This window comes from Haematobia irritans, chromosome 4, assembly GCF_050003625.1.
Source record: "Haematobia irritans isolate KBUSLIRL chromosome 4, ASM5000362v1, whole genome shotgun sequence".
NCBI lineage: Eukaryota > Metazoa > Arthropoda > Insecta > Diptera > Muscidae > Haematobia > Haematobia irritans.
Genome location: NC_134400.1, coordinates 211,446,069 through 211,473,832, shown reverse-complemented (window position 1 = coordinate 211,473,832; position 27,764 = coordinate 211,446,069). Strand labels below are relative to the sequence as shown.

At 33.9% G+C, this 27,764-nt stretch overlaps 2 protein-coding genes across 2 annotated transcripts in view; one reads left to right on the top strand and one right to left on the bottom strand.

Moving 5' to 3' along the window:
• The window catches only part of LOC142233356 (uncharacterized), a 104,522-nt gene extending 78,399 nt beyond the window's left edge, over positions 1–26,123 (top strand). Inside the window, exons 2-4 of the mRNA XM_075304252.1 lie at positions 21,683–21,839; positions 21,924–22,045; positions 24,652–26,123. Coding sequence (XP_075160367.1) covers positions 21,683–21,839; positions 21,924–22,045; positions 24,652–25,587 — 1,215 coding nt within the window. The 3' untranslated portion in view covers positions 25,588–26,123. The remainder of the gene's footprint in view (positions 1–21,682; positions 21,840–21,923; positions 22,046–24,651) is intronic.
• Positions 12,086–19,181, bottom strand: LOC142233357 (uncharacterized). The gene is made up of 2 exons (XM_075304253.1): positions 18,494–19,181; positions 12,086–12,843 (listed from the first exon to the last, which is right to left on the bottom strand). Exons 1-2 carry the CDS (start codon positions 19,076–19,078, stop codon positions 12,334–12,336), a joined length of 1,095 nt encoding a protein of 364 aa, XP_075160368.1. The 5' UTR covers positions 19,079–19,181; the 3' UTR covers positions 12,086–12,333.
• Positions 26,124–27,764: the final 1,641 nt, after the last annotated feature.

The window sequence follows — 27,764 nt, the reverse complement described above, 5'->3', positions numbered from 1 at the left end:
GGGGTAAATTTTATGGGATTTTTGTCACAATCTGCTATAGTTGATTTTGCGCATACAGAGTTGGTATATAACTAATAATGAGTCCATTCTTAAAAAGGAGGAAATCGCTCAATTAATGTGGGTAATAATTGCAAATTCGTGAAAATCGGGCAATATTATAATGTAAGAGGTACATCTAAGTCTAAATATGATCGGATAATATATAAAAATTTGAAACTTGAATAGCATTGGTTAATAAATTAGAGTATTATGGCCAAATTTGGGAAAATTGAGCGATGTATATATATGGGAGCTATATCTAAATTTGAACCGATTTGGATGATATTTTTCAGGTTGGTTGTTGAAACCATAAAAGGTTACCTTTTGCTAAATTTGAGTAATATCGGGTAATAAATAAGACTAATATGGTCAGAAATAAAGTTATAATGGAAAACTTTTGAAAAATGGAGGATATATATATTGGGGATATATCTAAATCTGAACAGATTTGGATTATATTTTGCAGGTTTGGTTGATATAAGTTTGGTTAATAAATGAGGCCACTATGGTAAAAAATAGGTTAGGTTAGGTTAGGTAGTCCGATGTATCAGGCTCACTTAGACTATTCAGTACATTGTGATACCACATTGGCGAAACTCTCTCTTATCACTGAGTGCTGCCCGATTCCATGTTAAGCTCAATGACAAGGGACCTCCTTTTTATAGCCGAGTCCGAACGGCGTTCCACATTGCAGTGAAACCACTTAGTGAAGCTTTGAAACCCTCAGAAATGTCACCAGCATTACTGAGGTGGGATAATCCACTGCTGAAAAACTTTTTGGTGTTCGGTCAAAGCAGGAATCGAACCCACGACCTTGTGTATGCAAGGCGGGCATGCTAACCATTGCACCACGGTGGCTCCCCAAAAAATAAGGTTATAAGGACAATATTTTTCAAAATCGGGCGCTACATATATATGGCAGCTATATCTAAATCTGAACCGATTTGGATGATATTTTGAACATATAGTCAGTACTACAGAAGATTAGAGTAAACCTAATTTGAGTAAGATAAGTTGATAAATAAGGAACTTACGGCCAAATTTGAGAAAATCGGGTGATACATATATATGGGAGCTATATGTAAATTTGAACCGATTACCATGAAATTTTACACACTTAAAGGGTGGTCAATTAGATTTGTGGCAAATTTGACGCCGGTTTGTAAATGAACGCAATATGAAATCGGGCGACATTGTGGTCAGGGTATAATAACTTTGATCTGCCATAAAATGTGCCTAACAGAAATATTGATTTTAGACCCCATAAAATATATACCGATCGATTCAGAATCACCTCCTGAGTCGATCTAGCGCTTGGTGTCCGTCCGTCCGTCCATTGTATTTATTGTTCGCAGGATTCCGCTTTAGAATAAATGTTTGTGGACTTGTCCAAAAGGACTGCATAGGAAGTTTGAAAAAACTCAATGGGGGATTCTGGGATGGGCTTTAAAAGAAATATTTGTGGAACAACTTCCAATTTTTATACCCTGCTCCACACTGTGGAACAGGGTATTATAAGTTAGTGCATATGTTTGCAACACCCAGAAGGAGACGAGATAGGCATATGGTGTCTTTGGCAAAAATGCTAAGGATGGGCTCCGGAGTCGATATAGCGATGTCCGTCTGTCCGTGAACACATTTTTGTAATCAAAGTCTAGGTCGCAGTTTTAGTCCAATCGACTTCAAATTTGGCACAAGTATGTGTTTTGGCTCAGAATAGATGATTTTGGAAGAAATCGGTTCAGATTTAGATATAGCTCCCATATATATATTTCGCCCGATATGGACTTATATGGCCCCAGAAGCCAGAGTTTTACCCTAATTTACTTAAAATTTTTCACAAGAAGAACAATTAGTACTATAGTCAAGTGTGCCAAATTTTATTGAAATCGGTTCAGATTTAGATATAGCTCCCATATATATCTTTCGCCCGATATGGACTAATACGGTCCCAGAAGCCAGAGTTTTACCCCAATTTGGTTGAAATTTTGCAGAGGGAGTAGAACTAGCATTGTAGCTATGCGTGCCAAATTTTGTTGAAATCGGTTCAGATTTAGATATAGCTCCCATATATAGCTTTCGCCCGATTTAGACTCATATGACCACAGAGGCTAATTTTTTGCTCCGATTTAGTTGAAATTTTGCAGAGGAAGTAGAATTAGCATTGTATTTATGCGTGCCAAATTTGGTTGAAATCGGTTCAGATTTAGATATATCTCCCATATATAGCTTTCGCCCGATTTACACTCATATGACCACAGAGGCCAATTTTTAACTCCGATTTAGTTGAAATTTTGCACAGGGAGTAGAATTAGCATTGTTGCTATGCGTGCTAAATTTGGTTGAAATCGGTTCAGATTTAGATATAGCTCCCATATATAGCTTTCGCCCGATTTACACTCATATGACCACAGAGGCCAATTTTTAACTCCGATTTGGTTGAAATTTTGCACAGGGAGTAGAAGTAGCATTGTTGCTATGCGTGCCAAATTTGGTTGAAATCGGTTTAGATTTAGATATAGCTCCCATATATATGTTTTTCTGATTTCGACAAAAATGGTCAAAATACCAACATTTTCCTTGTAAAATCACCACTGCTTAGTCGAAAAGTTGTAAAAATGACTCTAATTTTCCTAAACTTCTAATACATATATATCGAGCGATAAATCATAAATAAACTTTTTCGAAGTTTCCTTAAAATTGCTTCAGATTTAAACGTTTCCCATATTTTTTACTGACATTGTGTTCCACCCTAGTGCATTAGCTGACTTAAATTTTGAGTCTATAGATTTTGGTTGATTTGATTTGATATTTAAATGTACGTATTTGGGACAAACCTTTATATATAGCCCCCAACACGTTTGACGGATGTGATATGGTATCGAAAATTTAGTTAAACCGTTTTTAAATGACTTTGATGGTATATGCCAAGCTGAAAAAACGAAAAATTAAAATTTGCTTCTTAGAAGCAAGTACACAAAACCCAACTTTAAAAGAGAATTGTGTCTTAAAAGTATCCTTATTTGTATTCTTCGCTTCTTTGGCTCGGAATCAATATCAAAATTTTTAAATCAAAGACAAAATCTTTGGAACCGAGCATGGACGGAAAGGAAAGGGATCATGAAGGAAAAATTCATAAAAACTTTGGTTGAGGCCAAATTTTTTGTCCTTAAACTCCGAAAGCGAATTTTGCTTACTGCAAAAGACGCTTTTTTCCTTGTTGATAAACTTTCAAATAGGTCGTTTTGTCCTTAAAGAAATTCGACTTAAAAATGGGTATCCTAATATGAAAGAAATTTTTGTTTACCTAAGGACAACTTGACTTAAATAATTTTTAAAATTTCTGCAAAATAATTAAAATATTCATTAAAGCAAAACAAAGCAAAAAAGCAAAATTTTGTTTGCCTAAGGACAACTTGACTTAATTAATTTTTAAAATTTCTTCAAAATAATTAAAATATTCATTAAAGCAAAACAAAGCAAAAAATCGTTCAAAGATAGGACTCTATTTTAAAAATGTTTTAGACTTGAAGCATAATTTCTATTTGAAGTCGAGTCGGAATTTGCAAATTTAAGGTGTCGCTAACACGTTTTTAAAGGACTTTGATAGCACATAAAGTGAAAGTCAGAAAAACGGTTAATTTAAATTTTTTTCCCTAATATTTAGTACGAAGAACTCAAATTTAAAAGATAATTTTGTTTTGTTTTGTAAAAATCCTCACTTTAATTCTCCGCTTTCTTTCGCTCAATACCAAAATCATTGGTGTAAAGAAAACATTTTTGGAACTGAGCAAGCTGTGAGCAACTGTTTTACCCCGTTTTTTTTTGGCATTGTGGGAGTTTCTGGCCCAATAACCCTTCCTGCCTTAATGCTTTCAAGTATACAGAAAAGCTTAGTCTGATGTCGAGCAACTATTCCATTTTCATCACATAATTATCCGATACTGTATGTTAATACTATCAATATCAACCCAATGAACTCTGAATAATTTTTTGATTGCGGATATTTAAGATTTAATTATGCCTTAAAGTAAGCGCCACAAACATATTGTTATTCTATGAACTAAACTGACATAAAAATTGCAGCTATTAAATATAAAGGGTGATTCTTTTGAGGTTAGGATTTTCATGCATTAGTATTTGACAGATCACGTGGGATTTCAGACATGGTGTCAACGAGAAAGATGCTCAGTATGCTTTGACATTTCATCATGAATAGACTTACTAACGAGCAACGCTTGCAAATCATTGAATTTTATTACCAAAATCAGTGGCAGAAAATCCGCTTTTTTATCGACAAATTTTGTTCAGCGATGAGGCTCATTTCTGGTTGAATGGCTACGTAAATAAGCAAAATTGCCGCATTTGGAGTGAAGAGCAACCAGAAGCCGTTCAAGAACTGCCCATGCATCCCGAAAAATGCACTGTTTGGTGTGGTTTGTACGCTGGTGGAATCATTGGACCGTATTTTTTCAAAGATGCTGTTGGACGCAACGTTACGGTGAATGGCGATCGCTATCGTTCGATGCTAACAAACTTTTTGTTGCCAAAAATGGAAGAACTGAACTTGGTTGACATGTGGTTTCAACAAGATGGCGCTACATGCCACACAGCTCGCGATTCTATGGCCATTTTGAGGGAAAACTTCGGAGAACAATTCATCTCAAGAAATGGACCGGTAAGTTGGCCACCAAGATCATGCGATTTGACGCCTTTAGACTATTTTTTGTGGGGCTACGTCAAGTCTAAAGTCTACAGAAATAAGCCAGCAACTATTCCAGCTTTGGAAGACAACATTTCCGAAGAAATTCGGGCTATTCCGGCCGAAATGCTCGAAAAAGTAGCCCAAAATTGGACTTTCCGAATGGACCACCTAAGACGCAGCCGCGGTCAACATTTAAATGAAATTATCTTCAAAAAGTAAATGTCATGGACCAATCTAACGTTTCAAATAAAGAACCGATGAGATTTTGCAAATTTTATGCGTTTTTTTTAAAAAAAAAGTTATCAAGCTCTTAACAAATCACCCTTTAGAAACTCCCACCTATGCATTTCATTGAAAAAAAAAAACAAGAGCTTTGTTTTGAAATCAAATAATGTGCCAACACTTACTCATGATACATACCACATCAGGCTCCATGTATTTCAATTTAATTTAATTTTTCGCAATTTTTAAATTGCAACCAAAGTGAGATCATTTGCTGTGGAAGTATTGTTGTTGAATGTTTTGACAATAGAAAGAAGCACATACGGCCGAAAGTTTGGCCAGGTGGAATCTTATGTACCCTCCTTGCTGATGGCAAGGTATAGTAAGTCTATAAAAAATAATAAATATGAACTAAATAGTAATTAGAGGGTCAAATTTCAACCGGATCGAATGGAATTTGTTTCTTCATGAACCGATGTGGACATAACGTAACGTACCAAAATTTCAACCGGATCGCATGTGATCGCAAGAGGCTCCGAAAGTCATATCCTGGGTATGGTATATATATGTGGCAATATATAATTATGGACCAATTTTTGCACGGTTTTTAGAAAGTATGTACTGACATCATGTACCAATTTTAAAACGGACCTGAAGAAATTTTCTCCCCCAAGAGGCTCCGGAGGTAAAGTTTGGGAATCGCTTTATATGGAAGCTATATATAATTATGGGCTGATATGGACTAATTTTTGCATGGTTGTTAGAGGGCATATACTAACATCGCGTACCAAATTGTAATCAGATCGAATAAAATTACCTTTTTAAAGAGACTCCGGAAATAATATCTGAGAATCGGTTTATATCCACCATACACTCAAAAAAAAAAGTGAACTCACTATTTCACTAAAGCCAATTTAACTATATTCCCAGCAAAAAAAAATTGGAAGTTCTTCCAAAGGCACAACTTTAAAAGCACTTCCAGAAGATGCACTCCCAATGATGTTCTTTATTTTAACTACCCAGGTAGTTCTTTTAATTCAATTTTTTATAACGTGGTTTTTTCATACTTTTAATAAATAATTTTAACTTTTTTTGTTTCAAATAGGGTAAAAACAGAGTAAGAATCCATAAAATGGTACAAATCATTTAAATTTTGTCGACAAAAATGATAAATCCAATCTGAAAAAATTGTACATTTTTGAAAATATTTGAGGTCAAACGTTTCCGACATGCTTTAGAATCCATTACAAATTATAAAAAATTATAAAAATTATTTATTTGACAAAATATCACAAATTTTGTTAATTTACATCCAAAACATTGAATTCCGATCACACCTAAAGAAGTGATGCAAATTCAGTGCAACGCCTGTTGAAATGGAGGACTTCCGTCCTATGACAAGCCCATGTTAAATTCATCGCTTCTGCGTCAATTTTGCACCACTTCCGGATCCAAAGAGAACATTTTCACTACTTTTTTGGCGACGCTTTTTTTTGCTGGGATTTTAGTTCATGAACTTATTATATTTGGTGAAAGTTTCATTTACTCTAATAATTTTTTGCGTACGTTAGTTAAATGAACTAAAAGAGAGGAAAAAATTATACACAAGTTAAGGATAGAGATTTACCAAATTCGTATTTGCCATAAAATAGTTCATTATTTCTTCAAATTTGTAAATTTTACTATAAAAGCGTCCATGATGAACTTCGTATGTCACTAAAGACATTCTTGCAATTTGGAACTCCAATTTTTTCCTTCAAACTACAAAATTTTCTTTAAAAAGTGAAAAAAATTATTTATGTCTAATAAATTTTCTTGAATTTGTCGACAAATATTTACTTATTTTTGTGATATCGGCGCGACGACCAGCGCTTGTAATACTGTTTAGTTAAAAATTTCTAAAAATATTCAAAATTTTCTAAAATTAATCAAAAGTTTTCTTCCTGGTGGGTTCACTGTTTTTTCAGTGTATACAAACAAAATTATGGACCATTATCGAAAGCATATATTGACATTCACGTTTCAAATTTCAAACTTTTGCTCCTTCAATAGGCTCCGGAAGTCAAATCTGGCGATCGGTTTATATAGGGGCTATTATGGACCGATATGAACTAATTTTTGCATGGTTCTTAGAGTGCGTATACTAACCATAGGTCGAATTCTACCAAAAAGATAGATTTTTTACTGTTTTGATAGAATCCTTGATGTTTTGTCAGATTATGCAAAAAATTCCTCTCCATTTAAGAGGTACTTCAATTTTGTATAGAAATACAATTTTGAGAAAGTTTTCTATAGAAATGAAATTTTGAAAAATTTTTTTTATGTTCCTACAATTTTGGCAAAATTTTCTATAAAAATAAAATTTTTGCAAAATTTACCATAGAAATAAAAATTTGGCAAAATTTTCTAGATAAATAAAATTTTTGTAAAATAGAAACAAAATTTTATAGAAATTTCTATAGATATAAAATTTTATAGAAATTTCTATAGAAATAACATTTTTACAAAATTTTTATAGAGAAATAAAATCTAGCAAAATTTTCTAGAACAAAAAAAAAATAGATAAAAAATTAAATTTTTTTAAATTTGGTAGATTTTTGGTAGAATTTTCTTCAAATTATGGTATATTTTTTTTGGTACTAAATTTCAACTGGGTTGCTCTTGCAAGAGGTCGCGGAAGTTGAATCTAGTGGTCGGTTTATATGGGAGCCATATCAAGTCGATGACTTGTTTCGTTCGAAAGTTAGTGCGATTTCAACAGACGGACGGACACAGCTAGATTGACTCAGGATTTCACCACGATAAAGAATATAACAGGTTGGCTGATAAGTCCCCGGTCTAACAAAGAAAAACACATTTTTTTGTCAAAATTAGTTTTTATTATTCAACATAGTTCCCCTCAAGAGCGATATAACGATAATAACGACCTTCCAATTTTTTGATCCATTTCAGTAGTACTCCTTCGGTTTTGCCTCAACATAGGCCTCAGTTTCGGCGATCACCTCTTCATTGCAGCCAAATTTTTTCCCTGCGAGCATCCTTTTGAGGTCTGAGAACAAGAAAAAGTCGCTGGGGGCCAGATTTGGAGAATATGGTGGGTGGGGAAGCAATTCGAAGATCAATTCATGAATTTTTGCCATCGTTCTCAATGACTTGTGGCACGGTGCGTTGTCTTGGTCGAACAACACTTTTTTCTTCTTCATATGGGACCGTTTTGCCGCGATTTCGACCTTCAAACGCTCCAATAACGCCATTTAATAGTCACTGTTGATGGTTTTTCCCTTCTCAAGATAATCGATAAAAATTATTCCATGCGAAGCCCAAAAAACAGAGGCCATTACTTTGCCAGCGGACTTTTGAGTCTTTCCACGCTTCGGGGACGGTTCACCGGTAGCTGTCCACTCAGCCGACTGTCGATTGGACTCAGGAGTGTAGTGATGGAGCCATGTTTCATTCATTGTCACATATCGACGGAAAAACTCGGGTGTATTACGAGTTAACAGCTGCAAACACCGCTCAGAATCATCAACACGTTGTTGTTTTTGGTCAAATGTGAGTTCGCACGGCACCCATTTTGCACAGAGCTTCCGCATATCCAAATATTGATGAAAGATATGACCAACAGGTTCCTTTGATATCTTTAAGACCTCTGCTATCTCGATCAACTTCATTTTACGGTCATTCAAAATCATTTTGTGGATTTTTTTGATGTTTTCGTCGGTAACCACCTCTTTTGGGCGTTTTGGACGCTTGAATTTTGCTTACCAATCAATTATTGTTGATTTCCCTGGGACAGAGTCCGGAAACTCATTATCAAGCCAAGTTTTTGCTTCCACCGTATTTTTCCCCTTCAGAAAACAGTATTTTATCAAAACACGAAATTCCTCTTTTTTCCATATTTTTCACAATAACAAAAGTTGCTTCACAAAAGACGCTCTATCTCACAAACTAATTGACTTACAGACGTCAAATTTTAACACGAATCATTTGAAGGTTGGTACTATATAAAAATAATATGCATTTAATACTAGCGACGCCATCTATGTGTCAGACCGGGGACTTATCAGCCAACCTGTTATATAATTTATGGAGTCTGAAACCAATAGTTTGATGTGACGGAACAATAAAGTCCTATGGTACTGGGTATAAAAAGTCTATATGGCCAATAAATTTTTTCTGAAGCCACGGTGGGAGCCACCTTGGTACAATGGTTAGCATGCCCGCCTTGCATACACAAGGTCGTGGGTTCGATTCCTGCTTCGACCGAACACCAAAAAGTTTTTCAGCGGTGGATTATCCCACCTCAGTAATGCTGGTGACATTTCTGAGGGTTTCAAAGCTTCTCTAAGTGGTTTCATTGCAATGTGGAACGCCGTTCGGACTCGGCTATAAAAAGGAGGTCCCTTGTCATTGAGTTTAACATGGAATCGGGCAGCACTCAGTGATAAGAGAGAAGTTCACCACCAATGTGGTATCACAATGGACTGAATAGTCTAATAGCACAATTCTCAATAACAACTCCGTGGGAATTTTTTCCCTCTTCCCTGTTCCCCTATTCTAAACAAAATCTCCCTGGGCAATTTTTCTTTATTCCCTTTTCCCTTATTCTAAACCAACATCGAAAATGGGAAATTTTCCCTTGACTAAAAATTGGTATTACAAATGACAATAAATAGGGAAAAACGATGACATTTTTTGGGAATAATTCCCCCAAAAAAAAATCAAGGGACTTGTAACCAAAATGCATCATTTCTCTGAAATTTCCGGTTAAAAACTTTAAATTAAAATTGATGATGGGATGCATCCAACTACCGAATGCTCATCTCATGGTCACAGATCTGTACATATTTTAAAAATTATTTTATATAGAAAATAAAGGTTTTACATTTAAACTATAATATCCCTTCCTGTTTTAATGTAGGTGCTTGTTTCTTAAAGGAGCAATAATGCGAACATGTGTCCCGCGTGGCGTAAAAAGCTGAAGAAATTTACTAGTTTTCTTCTTCCGTTTTGATGAAATATTTCCAATTCGGGCTTAGGTGTTATTTATTTTTCAGGCTACTCTGGGCCACAGATATGTCTCGATCTTTTCCTACGCCCTTTTTGGTAGCCACCTTCGACAAAGAAGCGTACACTCAAAAAAATAATTCTTTCCTCCCAAACGAAATTTTAGACAAACAAAGTTCGTTTCTCATTTGCTTTTCGCTGTAAGGAAGTGTATTTGGAAGAAAAGTATATACTTTTTGTGATAAACGTTTATTCTTTTCCAGGATGTAAAAACAATTTCATAAAGACTAGCTCAAAAAAAAACATTATTTTCTTGCTAATTGCATTGTCCCTCACATCTTTCTCACATCCACGAGGATTTTTAGTTCTTAACACCTTTTCCTGTAATACCAACAATGTAGAAGAAATTATACGATTTTATAAATTTTTAAAATTTTTTTTACCTTTCGCCTGGACGGAGAATCGAACCGCGGACCATGCACATTGTAAGCCAACACACTAACCACTGAGCTATGTACCTGTTATGGTCATCAATAGATAAATATCCATATAAGTTATATTTATATAGCATAGCTTGCGGCGCCCACGAACCGAATAAACAAAGTTTATTTAACAGAAACAAACAGTTAGTTTGGCACCGTGGAGCAGTGGTAGCTACGTCCGACTCTCATGCCAAGGGTCGTGGGTTCGATCCCTGCTTCGGCCAAAGTTTTTTTTTGCTTTTGTTTTTTTTTTACATATATTCCAGATATATTCGGAAGATTCCGAAAAAATGTTCAACATTACATTGTACTATATTAAATTTTGAACTGTAAAATGTGTCTTATTAAAGACCTAAAGTCAGAAAAGAACAGTGTTTGATATAAACGAAATGGACTGTGTTGTTATTTCAAAAATAATTTTTTTTATTGAAAAAATAAAAATTTTGTAACAAACGAATTTTTTTGGTGATAAAAGTTTAAAATTTTCGAAGCAATTCAAAAAACTCTAACAAAAGAAAAACGTTTTCGGTACACGTTTTCCAAACGTTTTTTTTCTTTGCGTGTAGCACCTAATTTCACTAGTGGATATAATCCAAAAGACTTGCGTTGAGGTGGAATGTGGGCTGCTAATACATCCAACAGGTATTTGAAGGCTGGATTATTTACCCTATAATGGACTGAATGGTCTAAGTGAGTCCGAATCAAAGCGGGCCCACTTTAACCCTATAAATTCCATGAACTAAGTAACAACTTTTTCATGTACAAGTATGTAGTTACAACGTTTCAGGCAACTCAAGTGGGTCAATGGCATCGCGTAGCTTGCTCCTTTCTATCCTTTAGACCTTGTTACGTCGATACGCCTCTCCACAGCTACTACCATAAACACTACACTAAACATTTTTGACGCTTTTCGCGTTTAACTCAACTTTTACATCAATTTAATATAATTTCAATTTCAATTATTAAAATAAAACAGTTGAAGTAAAACAGCTGACTTCGAATACTCTGAATTATTTCTCCCATGTTATTCCCTTTCCCTACGGTTTAGAATAGGAGGATTTTATTCCCGGGGAAAATTAATTCCCAGGGAACACATTGCCTAGGGAATATTCAGAATTGGGCTATAAGTGAGCCTGATACATCGGGCTACCACCTAACATAACCTAACCTAACCTACGTAACTTCACAGCAATAAATGCAGATGTTTTCCCCTCCGAAACGAAATTTTTGAAAAGTTGGAAAAAAACTTGTAATTTTCCAAATCTTTTGATTTTTCACTAAAGAATTTGGTATTGATTCCGAGCAAACGCAGCGAAGAATTGCATTAAGAATGCATTTAAAACACAATTCTTTGGTGGCCTCGACTTATCACCACGGTCAAGAATATATTCAAAATTTATATGACCTTCTTAAGAAAATATGTCAAAGCCGAATTCATCAAATGACAAAATCAATATACCCTAAGGTGTAGGGTATTACAAGAATAGTAGAATGGCAATGCCTACAATAGTAAGTCGAGCAGCTATCTATCTTAGCAACCATCCAAACAGCCAGCCAACAAACCCAGCACCATTATAGTGAATTTATTTTCATAACCAAATGAAAATGCGTACTTGAATGAGGACTCACGTTTATAGGATTTAAAAAAAATATATATATTTTGTTTTTGCTATTGTAGAGTAGTTTTCCAGAGCTTACTGAGTCTAAGTCATGTTATGGAACCTTGCATAACATTTGAAATTCCAAACACACTCTATGATGGAGAGGTGATAACTAACTTCTCAACTCCATGACAATGGTTGGCATAAACCATTAATTATTATATGCTTTAGAAAGAAAAAATGAAACTCGAATGTAGGTGATCTTGTTTTTGATAGATTAATTATCTCCTATCGATGGTTCTTCACCTTCTTCACTACCACCAGCCCCACAATCATCATGGCGTTGATCTCCATTAGTGATTTTGGCATAATCGCTAAAGGTTAAATTGACATCATATGCTGATCTCTCGAATATACCCAAAGGTGTGTAATTATTTTGTATGGGCCAAAATAGAGCCTCCTCATCCATATGAACCGGTATTAGACGATAGGTTTTTGCATAATCTTTGACGGTACGATAGAATTTCGTAGATTTCAAAACCAATTCCATACGTTGAACTTCGGGTAAAATTTTATTATAAGGATCTGCTGGTAGGGTACTCTCAACATCGATCTCCTCACATTGTTGTATGTGTTTGGCAAAGGTTTGAGCAACCTGCTGTAGTTTTTCCTTAATCTTCAAATGTTGAACAGCCATTAGATTTGCATCGTTTGGTGTAGAGGTTGGAAATTTCTCATTGATATTTATGACTGGTGAACGGCGACAATGGAAAATACTGAAATAAGTCTGAAATGAAGTAGGAAGACAAATAAGTGTGTAATTATTATTTACATTTATTTATTTTCTTACTTCAAAAAAAAAAAAAAAATAATTAAAATTCTTCCCGATCGTTTTGGTTTTATTTTTAGCACAATTCTTGCATCGATAAACTTCTTTTCTTTGTTTGCATATTTAATTTTTTCATTTAAATTATAATCGTTGTACCCCCAAGTAACCGAGAATGGTACTAGTAATTTTGTATTTAAAATTTGCTTAAATTTATTCATTACACCCATGTGGAATAATTAATTACATATTTCTTAAAACTCTTACAATGTATAGACAATACTAAATTTCCTGGTTTGATAACGTGTATAGTAAGAAACCAACTAAGTCTACGAGGGCAGTTTGGAAACTTCTTAGCCTAGCACAAAAAGCGCGGTATAAACAGAAAAATTTTAGAGTTTTGGAAACTTCCATCTCTGTTATGAACACATGTTAAATTTTGTTTCGATCTGGCAACTCCTTCATATAGAAACAGGTGTTTAGATATAGCTCCCATATATATTTCGCCCGATATGGCCCCAGAAGCCAGAGTTTTACCCTAATTTGCTTAAAATTTTGCAAAAGAAGAACAATTAGTACTATAGTCAAGTGTGCCAAATTTGATTGAAATCGGTTCAGATTTAGATATAGCTCCCATATATATATATATATATATATATATATATATATATATATATATATATATATATATATATATATATATATATATATATATATATATATATATATATATATATATATATATATATATATATATATATATATATATATATATCTTTCGCCCGATATGGGCTAATACGGTCCCAGAAGCCAGAGTTTTACCCCAATTTGGTTGAAATTTTGCACTAGGGGTACAATTAGTAGTGTAGTCAAGTGTGGCAAATTTTATTGAAATCGGTTTAGATTTAGATATAGCTCCCATATATATCTATCACCCGATATGCACTAATATGATCCTAGAAGCCAGAGTTTTGGCCTAATTTGTTTGAAATTTTGCCCTAGGAGTACAATTAGTAGCGCAGTTAGGAGTGCAAAATTTGATTGAAATCGGTTCAGATTTAGATATTGCTCCCATATATATCTTTCGCCCGATATGGACTAATATGGTTCTAATAGCCAGAGTTTTTGCCCAATTTGGTTGAAATTTTGCACAGGGAGTAGATTTAGCATTGTAGCTATGCGTGACAAATTTGATTGAAATCGGTTCAGATTTATATACAGCTCCCATATACAGCTTTCGCCCGATTTACACTCATATGACCACAGAGGGCAATTTTTTTGCTCCGATTTAGTTGAAATTTTGCACAGGGAGTAGAAATGGTCAAAATACCAACATTTTCCTTGTAAAATCGCCACTGCTTAGTCGAAAAGTTGTAAAAATTACTCTAAAGAAGGAAAAGTCTGAGACCCATCGGTTCGTATACCGATCGTCTTAGAATTAAATTCTGAGTCGATTTAGCGATGTCCGTCTGTCTGTCTGTCTGTCTGTCTGTCCGTCTGTCTGTCTGTTCATGTATTTTGTGCGCAAAGTACAGGTCGCAGTTTAAGTCCAATCGTCCTCAAATTTTTCATAGGGTCATTTTTTGGGGACAAAGACAATCGCTATTGATTTTAGAAAAAATCGGTTCAGATTTAGATATAGCTGTCATATATATTTATCCCCGATCTGGTCATAATTGGCGTGTTTATCAACCGATGTTCTTCAAATTCAGTACATCCGAGTCTCGAAAAACTTGCAAAATATCAGCTAAATCGGTTCAGATTTAGATATAGCTCCCATATATATCTTTCGTCCGATTTAGACTCATATGGCAACAGAGACCAAAGTTTACTACCGATTTACGTGAAATTTTGCATAAAGAGTAGAATTGACATTCTACCAATGCTTGGTAAATTTGATTGAAATCGGTTAAGATTTAGATATAGCTCCCATATATATCTTTCGTCCGATTTGAACTTATATGGTCTCAAAACCCAGAGTTTTGCCGTGATTTGCTTCAAATTTTGCACACGGAGTACGTTTAATAGTATCGGTAAGTGTGCCAAATTTGGTTGAAATCGGTTCAGATTTAGATATAGCTACCATATAAATCTTTCGCCCGATTTATACTCAAATTACCGCGGGGGCCAAAGTTAAACTCCCATTTACGTGAAATTTTGCAGAGATAACAGAATTATTATTCTAACTATACATGTCAAATTTAGTCGAAATCGGTTCAGATTATATATAGCTGCCGTTATATGTACACCAGAGTTGGGAAAATATGGTAGACTATTTCATATTTTGGACCAATTTTCAATGGGATTTTTCCTCCAATTGACTGCATAGTTTCCACGGAGAATATATTTAATATGATATTTAAGTGTGTCAAGTTTGATCTAATTTGGTTCAGAATTAGATAAAGCCTCCATATATTCGTTTTTCCGGTTTATACACCCTCAAAAAAAAAAATCGCTTCTTTAACATATGTTCCAAACATATTTTGCAGGAAGCACATATATTATTGGATACTGCCGAAACATTAATATGTTTGTTTTATGTGAACATATTATATGTTTGGAAGCATTTTGAGCCCAAAAATATTATTTGCTTGGAAGAATTTTTCGCAAAGACGATTGTGCTCATACCCTAACATACTCGCAATTTTCACTTCCACGAAATATTTTAGTTCTTGGCACCTTTTTCTGTAATACAAATAATGTTGAAGAAATTATTCACTTTTATAATTTGTTTTAAATTTTACCTTTCGCCTGCACGGAGAATCGAACCGAGGACCATACACTGAAAAAACAGTGAACCCACCAGGAAAGATAACTTTCGATTAATTTTAGAAAATTTTGAACTTTTTTAGAAAATTTTAACTAAACGGTATTACAAGCGCTGGCATCACTCCGATATGGCAAAAATAAGTAAATATTTTTCGACAAATTCAAGAAAATTTATTAGACATAACTAAATTTTTTCAGTAGTTAAAGAAAATGTTGTAGTTTTAAGACAAATCTTGGAGTTCAAAATTGCAAGAATGTCTTTAGTGACATACGAAGTTCACGATGGACACATTTTTGGTAAACTTTACAAATTTAAAGAAATAATGAACTATTTTGTAAGAAATACGAAATTAGGAAATCTTTATGCTTTATTTGTGTATAACTTTTTCCCGTTTTTTAGTTCATTTAACTAACATACGCAAAAAATTATTTGACTAAAATAAACTTTTTCCAAACATAATGATTCTATGAACTAATATAAAGTTAATATGGCTTTAGTGAAATAGAGAGTTCACTTTTTTTTGAGTGTACACACACACTATCCACTGGGCTACGTAGCTGTTATAGTCACCAGTAGATAATTATCGTTATAAGTTACATTTATATAGCATAGTTTGCAGCGCCCACGAGCCCATGCAAACATAACATTATTTAACAGAAACATACATTTGTTTGCCACGTGGAGCAGTGGTTAGCATGTCTGCCTTGCATGCAAAGGGTCGTGGGTTCAATCCCTGCTCCGACCGAACACTTTTTTTGTTTTTTTTAATTTACACATTTATATTTATACTATATTAAATTTTTATAATGAAACTTTGAAATGTGGGTTATTAAAGATTTATAGTCAGTAACAGTGCTTGATATAAACGTAATTGACTGATTTTTGGATAAAATATTATTTTTTATTGCAAAAATAACAATTTTGTAACAAAAAACTGTTTTTGGTACAAAACTTTAAAATTTGGAAAGAATTCAAAAACTAACAAAAGAAGAACGTGGAGTCGAGTATAAACATACATAAATAATTTTATAATATAAACATACATTTATTTAGGCGTGAACAGTTTTTTACTAGCATTGAACACCATCGCTCTAAAATGCCTCTTATTTTTCTTTAATAATTTATTTTTTCAATTGTTTTAGCTGCAAAACTCGAACTTAATGCCCGCTTTTATATTTGAAGGTGTCCGTCAACTCCTCGTGGACTACTTATTAATAAAGAGGAACTAAACTTTGTTTTTATACATTTTACTGTGTAATTTTTCACTATTTCCTCCTTATTTCATTTTACTGTCCCAACTCTAAAAAGAGTATAGTACCCTTTCGTTATTTTTATGAAGACCCCTGATTTCTTTTAACGAACCAAGAAAAAAAATTGTGCCCATAATGCCAAAATGATAAACAAAACACATGTCCACACATACATAAAATGCTGCTCTCAGGCGAAAACATATGCTGGTTGGTTTTCAAATGTCTATTCTCTTGGTTCCGAATGTCTATTCTCTTTATTCAAATTAAATAATATTTAGACTTAAGCATATCAAATTTTTGGCCTTATCAAAAAACAGTTTTCCGAAACAACATACAAGCGGTTTCACAGAAATTTTTCTCTTTTGATTCTATCGCTTTGTAATGTTGATATCTTTCGTCAACTCTCTCGGTTTCCATCTCTATTTCTTTCTCTATACTCTCTCTATCGCTTTGAATAAAATATCACAACATATGTATGTTTAGTCGAAATTTGTAAATTTATATATGTTTGCATTCACACATATGATTTTTATGAACATTCATGGCCCAAACATAATTTATTCTAACATATTAACATAGATGTCCCAAACATTTAGTGTTAGTTTAGGAACATCACATGTTTGCACTTAAATATATTGTGTTTTAAAATTTTGCCCGAAACACATTTTGTTTATATCGGAACATATGAGAAACATATTTTTCTAACAGTGTACAAATATGGCCAAAATTCTCACACTTTACTCAAAATTCTGTGATAATTTCCCCATATCTTAGTCATATCCAACACACTGTAATGCCAGACTTTCCACAGAACGGTTGTGTTTTAAATAAGGCTCCAAGTCGCCCGACTTGACCAAATAATATATCACAACCCACACTTGACCACATATCTTGGCAAGATCTAACCAATATCCTTGTAAAATCGTCACTGCTGAGTAGAAAAAAATTGTAAATGTTACTCAAATTGTCCTATATATCTCGAATACATAAGTATCGCCTGATAAATCGCAAATGCTCTTTTGTACAATTGCCTCAAAATTTCTCTCGCTTCATATTTCCCATATTTTTTTATTAACATTGTGTTTCATTCCAGGGCGTTAGCCGATTTCAATTTTAATTCTAGAGATTTTGTAGAAGTACAAAAAATTGTCGCCATTATAAGTATTTGTATCTGGAAATGCAAACCTTTATATAGCTCCCAGCAAATTTGAAGTAGTTGAGATGGTAACACAAATGTTGGTCTACATGGTGGTGAAGGGTATAATATAGTCGGCCCCGCCCGACTTTAGACTTTACTTACTTGTTTTTTACTAACATTGTGTTCCACCCTAGTGCATTAGCCGACTTATTTTGAGTCTATAGATTTTGTAGAAGTCTATCAAATTCTGTCCAGATCGAGTGATATTTAAATGTATGTATATGGGACAAACTTTTATATATAGCCCCGAACACGGATGTGATATGGTATCGAAAATTTAGATCTACAAAGTGGTATAGTCGACCCCGCCCGACTTTAGAATTTCGTTACTTGTTTTTTAATAAAAAATCGATTATAGTTTTTCCACATTTTTATCCCTATATTCCTACTCACCTCTCCAATTTTATCTTCCACCATAAATACCCTGGACTCTGACCATAGATTATCGTGAATAGCAGCTAATTCATAGAAAAAATCACCCACCATATCCTCATCACCTTCGATCATAAGATAACTAAATGAGTCCATGCATATAAATAAACCCGATAAAATATCCTGGGTACATTTTAGTTTCTCCAATCGACTAAATATGCGATCCATGTGATTATGAAAAAATACCCGAAAATCCCTTTGCATAGCACCTTTGGCTGCTGAATATACCGACTCTTTGCCATTGGGTTTTTCTTCAGGTGGTTCATAATTACGAGCCAATACATAGACCCTTTGAAAATAGGTTTTTCTACCTTGTAGTTGTAGATCCTCGCGAACATATGCATTGAGGGATTTACGTATTTGGAATTGCTCCTCATCGGTTTTTGTTAGAAATTTCGAATGACGAGAATAACGAGAAGATCGTGTAAAACGTGAGGCTCTTATTTTGGCAATGGCATCCGTTTCAATTTGTACAGAGGGTGTTGCTTGAAGTCGTGATGAAGCGGAACGTGGTGGCTTTCTTCCAGATTTGTCCTTAGAAGACATTATTGAGCAAGTGTAATTTCACTTTTTTTCTTGAAAATATTTTAAAAAAGAGAATTTAATTTTTTTATTCATCCTCTGAAGGATAAAATTTTGTTTTGAAATATTTCCGTTTGTTTGTTTTTTTTTTTTCATGGGAGTTGTCTAGGATACCTACAGTGGCAACGAAATTGCAGGGTGAGTCCAAGACATATTAAACAAGGTACTTGCAGTATTATAAACACAACAACAATGTCAACAAAATTTAAACATTGTTTAACAAATGGAAAATGTAAACAAGTAAGGAAAGTCTAAAGTCGGGCGGGGCCGACTATATTATACCCTGCACCACTTTGTAGATCTAAATTTTCGAAACCATATTACATCCGTGTTCCGGGCTATATATAAAGGTTTGTCCCAAATACATACATTTAAATATCACTCGATCTGGACAGAATTTGATAGACTTCTACAAAATCTATAGACTCAAAATAAGTCGACTAATGCACTAGGGTGGAACACAATGTTAGTAAAAAAATATGGGAAACATTTAAATCTGAAGCAATTTTAAGGAAACATCGCAAAAGTTTATTTATGATTTATCGCTGGATATACATGTATTAGAAGTTTAGGAAAATTAGAGTAAGTTTTACAACTTTTCGACTAAGCAGTGGCGATTTTACAAGAAAAATTTTGGTATTTTGACCATTTTTGTAGAAATCAGAAAAATATATATATATGGGAGCTATGACTGACTCTGAACCGATTTCAATAAAATTTGGCACACATGACTATATTACTAATTGTACTCCTAGTGCAAAATTTCAACCAAATTGGGCCAAAACTCTGCCTTCTGGGGCCATATAAGATATCGGGCGAAAGATATATATGGGATCTATATCTAAATCTGAACCGATTTCAACCAAATTTGGCAAGCGTAGCTATAATGCTAAATCTACTCCCTGTGCAAAATTTCAACCAAATTCGGCCAAAAATCTGGCTTCTGGGGCCATATAAGTCCATATCGGGCGAAAGATATATATGGGAGCTATATCTAAATCTGAACCGATTTCAATCAAATTTTGCACACTTGACTATACGACTAAGTGTTATGTTTGTACAAAATTTCAAGCAAATCGGTATAAACCCCTGGCTGCTGGGTCCATATTAGTGCATATCGGGCGAAAGATATATATGGGAGCTATATCTAAATCTGAACCGACTTCTTCCAAAATCAATAGGGTTCTATTCTGACCCAAATTAGGAACATGTGCCTAATTTGAAGGCGATTGCGACCTAGACTTTGATCACAAAAATGTGTTCACAGACAGACGGACGGAAAGACGGACATTGTTATATCGACTCAGGGATCCACCCTGAGCATTATTGCCAAAGACACCATATGTCTATCTCGTCTCCTTCTGGGTATTACAAACATATGCACTAACTTATAATACCCTGTTCCACAGTGTGGCGCAGGGTATAAATATGGGAAACATTTAAATCTGAAGCAATTTTAAGGAAACATCGCAAAAATTCAGAAAAACATATATATGGAAGCTATATCTAAATCTGAACCGATTTCAACCAAATTGGGCACGCATAGCTACAATGCTAATTCTACTCCCTGTGCAAAATTTCAACTAAATCGGAGTAAAAAATTGGCCTCTGTGGTCATATGAGTGTAAATCGGGCGAAAGCTATATGGGAGCTATATATAAATCTGAACCGATTTCAACCAAATTTGGCAAGCGTAGCTATAATACTAAATCTACTCCCTGTGCAAAATTTCAACCAAATTGGGCCAAAACTCTGGCTTTTAGGACCATATTAGTCCATATCGGGCGAAAGATATATATGGGAGCTATATCTAAATCTGAACCGATTTCTATCAAATGCACACTTGACTATACTACTAATTGTACTCCTAGTGCAAAATTTCAACCAAATTCGGCCAAAAATCTGGCTGCTGGGGCCATATAAGTCCATATCGGGCGAAAGATATATATGGGAGCTATATCTAAATCTGAACCGATTTCTTCCAAAATCAATAGGGTTCTATTCTGACCCAAATTAGGAACGTGTGCCAAATATGAAGGCGATTGGACTTAAATTGCGACCTAGACTTTGATCACAAAAATGTGTTCACAGACAGACGGACGGACAGACGGACATGGTTATATCGACTCAGAGACCTACCCTGAGCATTATTGCCAAAGACACCATATATCTATATCGTCTCCTTCTGGGTTTGCAAACATATGCACTAACTTATAATACCCTGTTCCACAGTGTGTCGCAGGGTATAAATAGTTGGAACAATTAAAATCGTTATTGAATCAGGAAAACAAGCATTTTTCTGTATACACATATTTTAATCTAGTGAAACTATGTAGAAAATTCATAACGGCTACTTGTATGAATTAATATAAAAATCTATCTAAGACCTAAAAATAAATTGAAATTAAAATTTTTTTAGCTGATAGCCTAAGTAGCTAATGCTAGATTTTTTTCTCTATTATTCTTATATTTACTATAAGTTTAATAAATAAATAAAAAAATTTTATACTACCCCATGTTTTTTCAAAATTTTTAATTTTTGTTTTCTAAATATTTCTATCATTTTAGCTGCTGACATTGCTTGTGTGCTTAGAAATCTCCTGCATATCTGCTACTGATCAATATCACATACAAACCGATGAAGGTCCCGAACGATATTTTCGATTTCAAACCGATAATGGACAATTTCGTAAAGAGAAAAGACTACAAGATGGTACAGTCATAGGTAAGAGAGATTCATTGAGAATCAATAGAAGACATTTGTTTTCATTCGAAATGTTAATGGCTTCATCTATTTTGATTTCTATAGGTACCGAAGCTTGGATAGATGCTGCGGGTTATTTAAGAATGAAAGATTATATTGCCGATAAACAAGGTTATCGTATTCTAAAGTCGAAAGTGATATATGTGGGTCAAGGCACAGGAATTGAGGTAAGTACAACATAAGAGACAACGTTTTTAGTGAGAAAGAAATTTTGAAAAAGTTGACTTTCGAATTTTTCCAAATTTGGAAATGTTACCACTTGTTGGTGAAACTCAAAATAGTCAGCAGACGATTCGTTTGTCTGGAATGAGAAACTTAAAATACATTTTCTTCACAATCTAGATTGTTCTTTATGATTTACTATCGAAAAATATGAAAATCAATCAATGAGTAATTTTTTATGAGTTTTTCAATTTTGAAAAATATGTCACAATAAAGGGTGATACGGTCAAAATTTGATCAAGAGAAAACGCGTGTAAATCGGTGAAATCGTCTATTAAAAAATCAAATTAAATTTCTTTTTCAAGTTCAATTAGTATAAAATTCAGGAAAAATATTCAGTTAGGATTTCGCTTTTCCAAATCCGAATTGCCGGGCCTCACGCTTGACACCTGCTATCAGATTTTGTACAGCCACCTTGTCCACCTTCTTCGCCGCATAAAGCCAGTTTGCCTTGAACTGCTGCTCGTCCTTAGCAGTTTTTTTGGTCTTCTTTAGGTTCCGCTTGACAATAGCCCAGTATTTCTCAATTGGACGGAGCTCTGGCGTGTTGGAAGGGTTCTTGTCCTTGAGAACCACCTGCACGTTGTTGGCGGAGTACCACTCCATGGCCTTTTTACTGTAATGGCAAGATGCCAAATCCGGCCAAAACAGTACGGAACAACCGTGTTTCTTCGGGAAAGGCAGCAGACGCTTATTCAAATACTCTTTCACGTAACTTTCTTGGTTGACGGTCCCGGAAGCTATGAAAATGCTGTTTTTCAAGCCACAGGTACAGATGGCTTACCAAACCAGATATTTCTTTGCGAACTTTGACAGTTTTATCTGCTACCTTTCCCCTTCCTTTTGCCGTATAAAACTCCTGTCCCGGAAGCTGCTTGTAGTCGGCTTTGACGTAGGGTTTGTCGTCCATTACCACGCAGTCAAACTTCGTCAGCATCGTCGTGTACAGCCTCCGGGATCGCGCTTTGGCCGTCGTATTTTGTTTATCATCGCGATTTGGAGTCACTACCTTCTTGTAAGTCGATAGTCCGGCTCGTTTTGTGGCTCGATGCACGGTTGTAGACATTACACCCAGTTTATTTGCGGCATCTCGGAGAGAGAGGTTAGGGTTTCGCTTGAAACTACCGGCAACTCTCTTTTTTGTCGTCTCAGCGGCTTCCGGTTTTCGATTTCCCCCCGATCCAGACTTCCTGGCTGTCGACAAACGTTCCCCAAACACTTTAATTACATTTGTAACGGTTGATTTGGCAACTTTTAGCGATTTTGCCAGCTTTGGGTGCGAGTAGCTCGGATTTTCGCGATGCGCGAGCAAAATTTTGATACGCTGCTTTTCTTGCTTGGACGGCATTTTGACAACTGAAGAGTGAATTCCAAAATCAAAATAGGAGCAACATTCTACACACACACCTTCAAAATGAGGGGTGTTCAGGTTTTTTAAATACAAAATTGAAAGAAATACGTCAAGTTTATATTGACCAAATTTTGACCGTATCACCCTTTATCAATAAGATTCTCAACAAAAAAAGTAGTGCAAAATTGGCGCAGAAGCAATGATTTTAACCCTTCAATGCGCACTGTATCTTTTAAGATACAACCAGAAAAAATTCTTACGTCTTAAAATTCAGATCGAATTCTATGGAATCATATTTGTTGTATTAAATACATCATACCGCTATTTCTAAAAATATGTTTGAATTAAATAAACTTCCTGTGTAGTAAAAATAAAGAACCTCTTTGGGAGGAAACTTTTGAAAGTCATTTTAGAAGAACTTCCAAATTTTTTTTGGTGAGATACGAAATTGATTTTTGTTTGATGTTTTCTATTCACAGAAAAAAAAATCTGATTCAATCATAAAATTAATTGATCCAATTAATCTTTTAATTGAAATGTCTTCAATTACAGACTTTTTAATTGATAAAAAATTAATGGGAAGTCAATTAAAAAATAATTCATCCAATTAAAAAATTAATCGATACTATTAATTATTGTGATTGTTTTTTGGTTCAATAATTTTTTTTTTTTGAATCAATTAAATTTTTAATTGAATATTTTTTTTAAAACTCAATTAAGACTTTAACTGGAAAAAAATTCCGTGAAATTTTTTCTGTGTTTGATCAGCCGATTTAAAAAAAAAAAAAACATGAAAAAATGCTTTTAAAAATTAGGACAAAGTAAACTTCTACTATTTTGTAAAGAAAGTCAAAGTTTTTAATTATACAATTATTTTTCGAGCTATATGGACAGATATAGATTAAGGAACATGGTTCATAGAGCCATTGAAAAGAAAACGCCAGATACAAATCTATACACGCCTGGACTGTACATGTTTCGGTTCGGGCGAATGAACCTTTCCACAGTCTTTAGTATAGATCTGGCTGGGAGAGATAACTCAATTTTGGGCCCTTTATACTAACTCCTTATGGAGAAAAGATTTGGAAATTTTCCTCTTACAAATTGAATCATCTTTTCTCCCACTGTACATCATCTTTTCATATAACTTACAAGTCCCTTAATTTTTTTTTTAAATTTTTTTATTTTTTTTAATTCCAGGATGCCATGAAGAGTACAAAATCTGTTCCGGCTCAATCTGGAGTTCTGGTTGATGGCAAAAATGGTATATATGGTAACAATCGGCCGAATAGTATATCCAATGATGGAGCAAGTCAACGAGTGTATGTACCTATAGTGCAAACACCGGCACCCACAGTTTTACCCACTACCACTGAGAAACCCATAACGGGATATATATCACCAGCTGAAGCGGGAAAATTGGAAAAGTCTCCCTATTTGGGCTTTGATCATTATCCCAATGAGAAACCGGCCGGAGACGATAATCATCTGGAATCACCACATCGATCTCAAGTACTAATACCCTCAATAGAAATGGCTCCTCCCTTAGAGAATAGACGCCGCCGACCTATTAGACCCATAGCCGTAGCTCCTATCAATCCCGAACCTATATCAGCTAATGATTTGGGTAGAAATTCCGATTCCATTGGAGGTTATCATTACTCAACACCTGCGCCATTTGTAACTCCGGCTCCTAAACCAGGCTATTACTATGGTCCAGCTGCAGTATCATCGCTCTCATCTCACAACCATCTTCCACATTCTTTGCCCTACGATGTCAATGCTCTGGAAGGAGGATTATTGCCACCCTTGCCCCCACTTTATCAACGCCGCCGTGTACCCGTTAGTCAAGGTGGCTATGGCACACGTTTGGTAGCTCCCGATTATAATGATGTCACTGTGACCCGTAATGGTTTCCGTTATGTTCTACCTCATCAGTATCACGAAGAAGAGCAATTGAATGAAAGTAAAAAAGCCGGCAGTTTTGGTTACGTTGATCCCTTTGGCATTAGACGTGTGGTCTATTACAATGCCTCGCCGCAAAAGGGTTTCATACATCGAAATCATAATCAATATGTTGGCCTTGGTGCTACACCCTATGACGAACCCCAGCCTCAGGGGCAGAGTGAAGTGTAGATATGGAGAGTAGCCAGAGGCTAGGCTAAAGTATTGAATAGGACAACTACCATTAAGGTTTATTTATAACATTACCAAACTACATCTTCATCAGCTCTAATACACCTACACCCTAACCCCCCCCTCTCATGATCACACATATGTCTTTTTTTTTTGATAAATATTACTCGTATATGACCTTGAGAAGCTAAATGGACTAACTTTATTTCTATGTTAGATGACTTGGCTCTCAAGGTTGATATTTTACTTACTTACTTGCTAACCGATAACTAAAAATCAGATTTAATTAATACATAATTTTTCGAAAGGGCTTTTTAGGGATATTTTATATAGAAAACGAGAAAAATGTAACTGATTCTGATATTCTGAAAAATATCTAATTTTCTTTCATCATTAGAACCGAATTAGTTTTCATGGAAGTACTCACACAGAAATAGATGGAAGTACTCACACAGAAATATATTTTTAATTTAAATAATTTTTAATTGAAATGTATTTAATCACAGTAATAATAGAATTTATCATCAAAATCAGTAAAAAATTGATTGATCCATTTAAAAAAAAATAAGTGATAAAATTATATTTAGTGATTGATTTTTATTTTTGTTAAAAAACTAATTGAATCAGTTAAATTTTTTTATTGAAAAAATTTTGTGAAATTCTATTAAAATTATAATTGTAAATACATTCTATCTCTTATAAATTTACATTAACATTTTTTTTTAAATAATTATATTTTAAATTATATCAATCAAAAAATTAATTGATAGGAAGTGAAGTACAAGTAAATAATTGATAGACAATTAAAAAAAAGAAAATAATTGAATTTTGCTATCAAAATCAATTACATTTTTAATTGAATAATATTAAGAATTAATTGAAGTGCAACAAAATCAATCAATTAAATACATTCTATCTCTTATAAATTTACATAATTTTTTTTTTAATTAATTATATTTTAAATTATATCAATCCAAAAATTAATTGATTGGAAGTGAAGTACAATTAAATAATTGATAGACAATTAAAAAAAAGAAAATAATTGAATTTTGCTATCAAAATCAATTAAATTTTTAATTGAATAATATTAAGAATTAATTGAAGTGCAACAAAATCAATAAAGCTTTTTAATCATGTATACTTTTTATGTTAAATTAAGTCTATGACTAATATTAAAATTTTCGTGGTTGAAACCGTTTCAATTAAAAAATTAAAAAAAAAAAAATCAAAATTAAACGTAATTTTCTTATACCACGCCAAAAGGAATCTCTTACTGATCAGCTATATTCAGAATAGTGACATTTTCTTATATAACTTATTCCTTCAGTAAGCCCTCAGTAAATAGTTATTAACCAATCACAAATTTATTAACCAAAGACGAAGTAAAGTGCTACTGTAGAACACAAAAATGTGAGTGAGCTTTTGTTTTTTCCACTCCCCCGTATTGCTAAATACCATTCGCCATAAATTGATCTATTTTAAAATTTAATAATTTTTATGTCTAATATCTGTTCTGTGTTATTTTCACATTTATTTTTGTTTAATAATTTAATTTTTTTTCACTCACAACTAATGCATTAAGGATTTAAGAAAGCTTAACCCTCGGACAGACACATAAGTCTGGCCAGACCTTTTTCGATTCTAATTGTAATTAAAATACATTTATAATATAGCTAGAGACTTCTGAAACTTCTGGTACCCTCCTAAAATTTTATTACCTATCGATGTGTGAAAAAATCAGGACGGAAAATACGACAGTAATAATGTAATAATATCAGCAAAATAGCATAGTGGGTCTGGCCAGGCCACATGTGTTACGAATGTGACTTTCGAAACATGTGTATGACGGAGGATTCATTAAAACAACAAAATGAAAACCCCTAGCAAGAGATTACACGGAAAAAATATATTTTGTCCTTAATAACTGATCCAATTAATTTTTAATTGATCTCAATCTCAATCACAGGAATGCTAATATCAATCACCAACGTCAAAATTAATTGATACCGTTAATTTTTTGATTGTTTTTATTTCAATTAAAAATTTAGTCAAATCAATAAAATTCCTAATTAATTTTTTTTTTGTAAAATTCAATTAAATTTCAATTGGAAAATTCGGCAAATTGATGAAGTGGCTATTCAGCAATTCACAATAGCCATTTATTGTAATTAATTTGT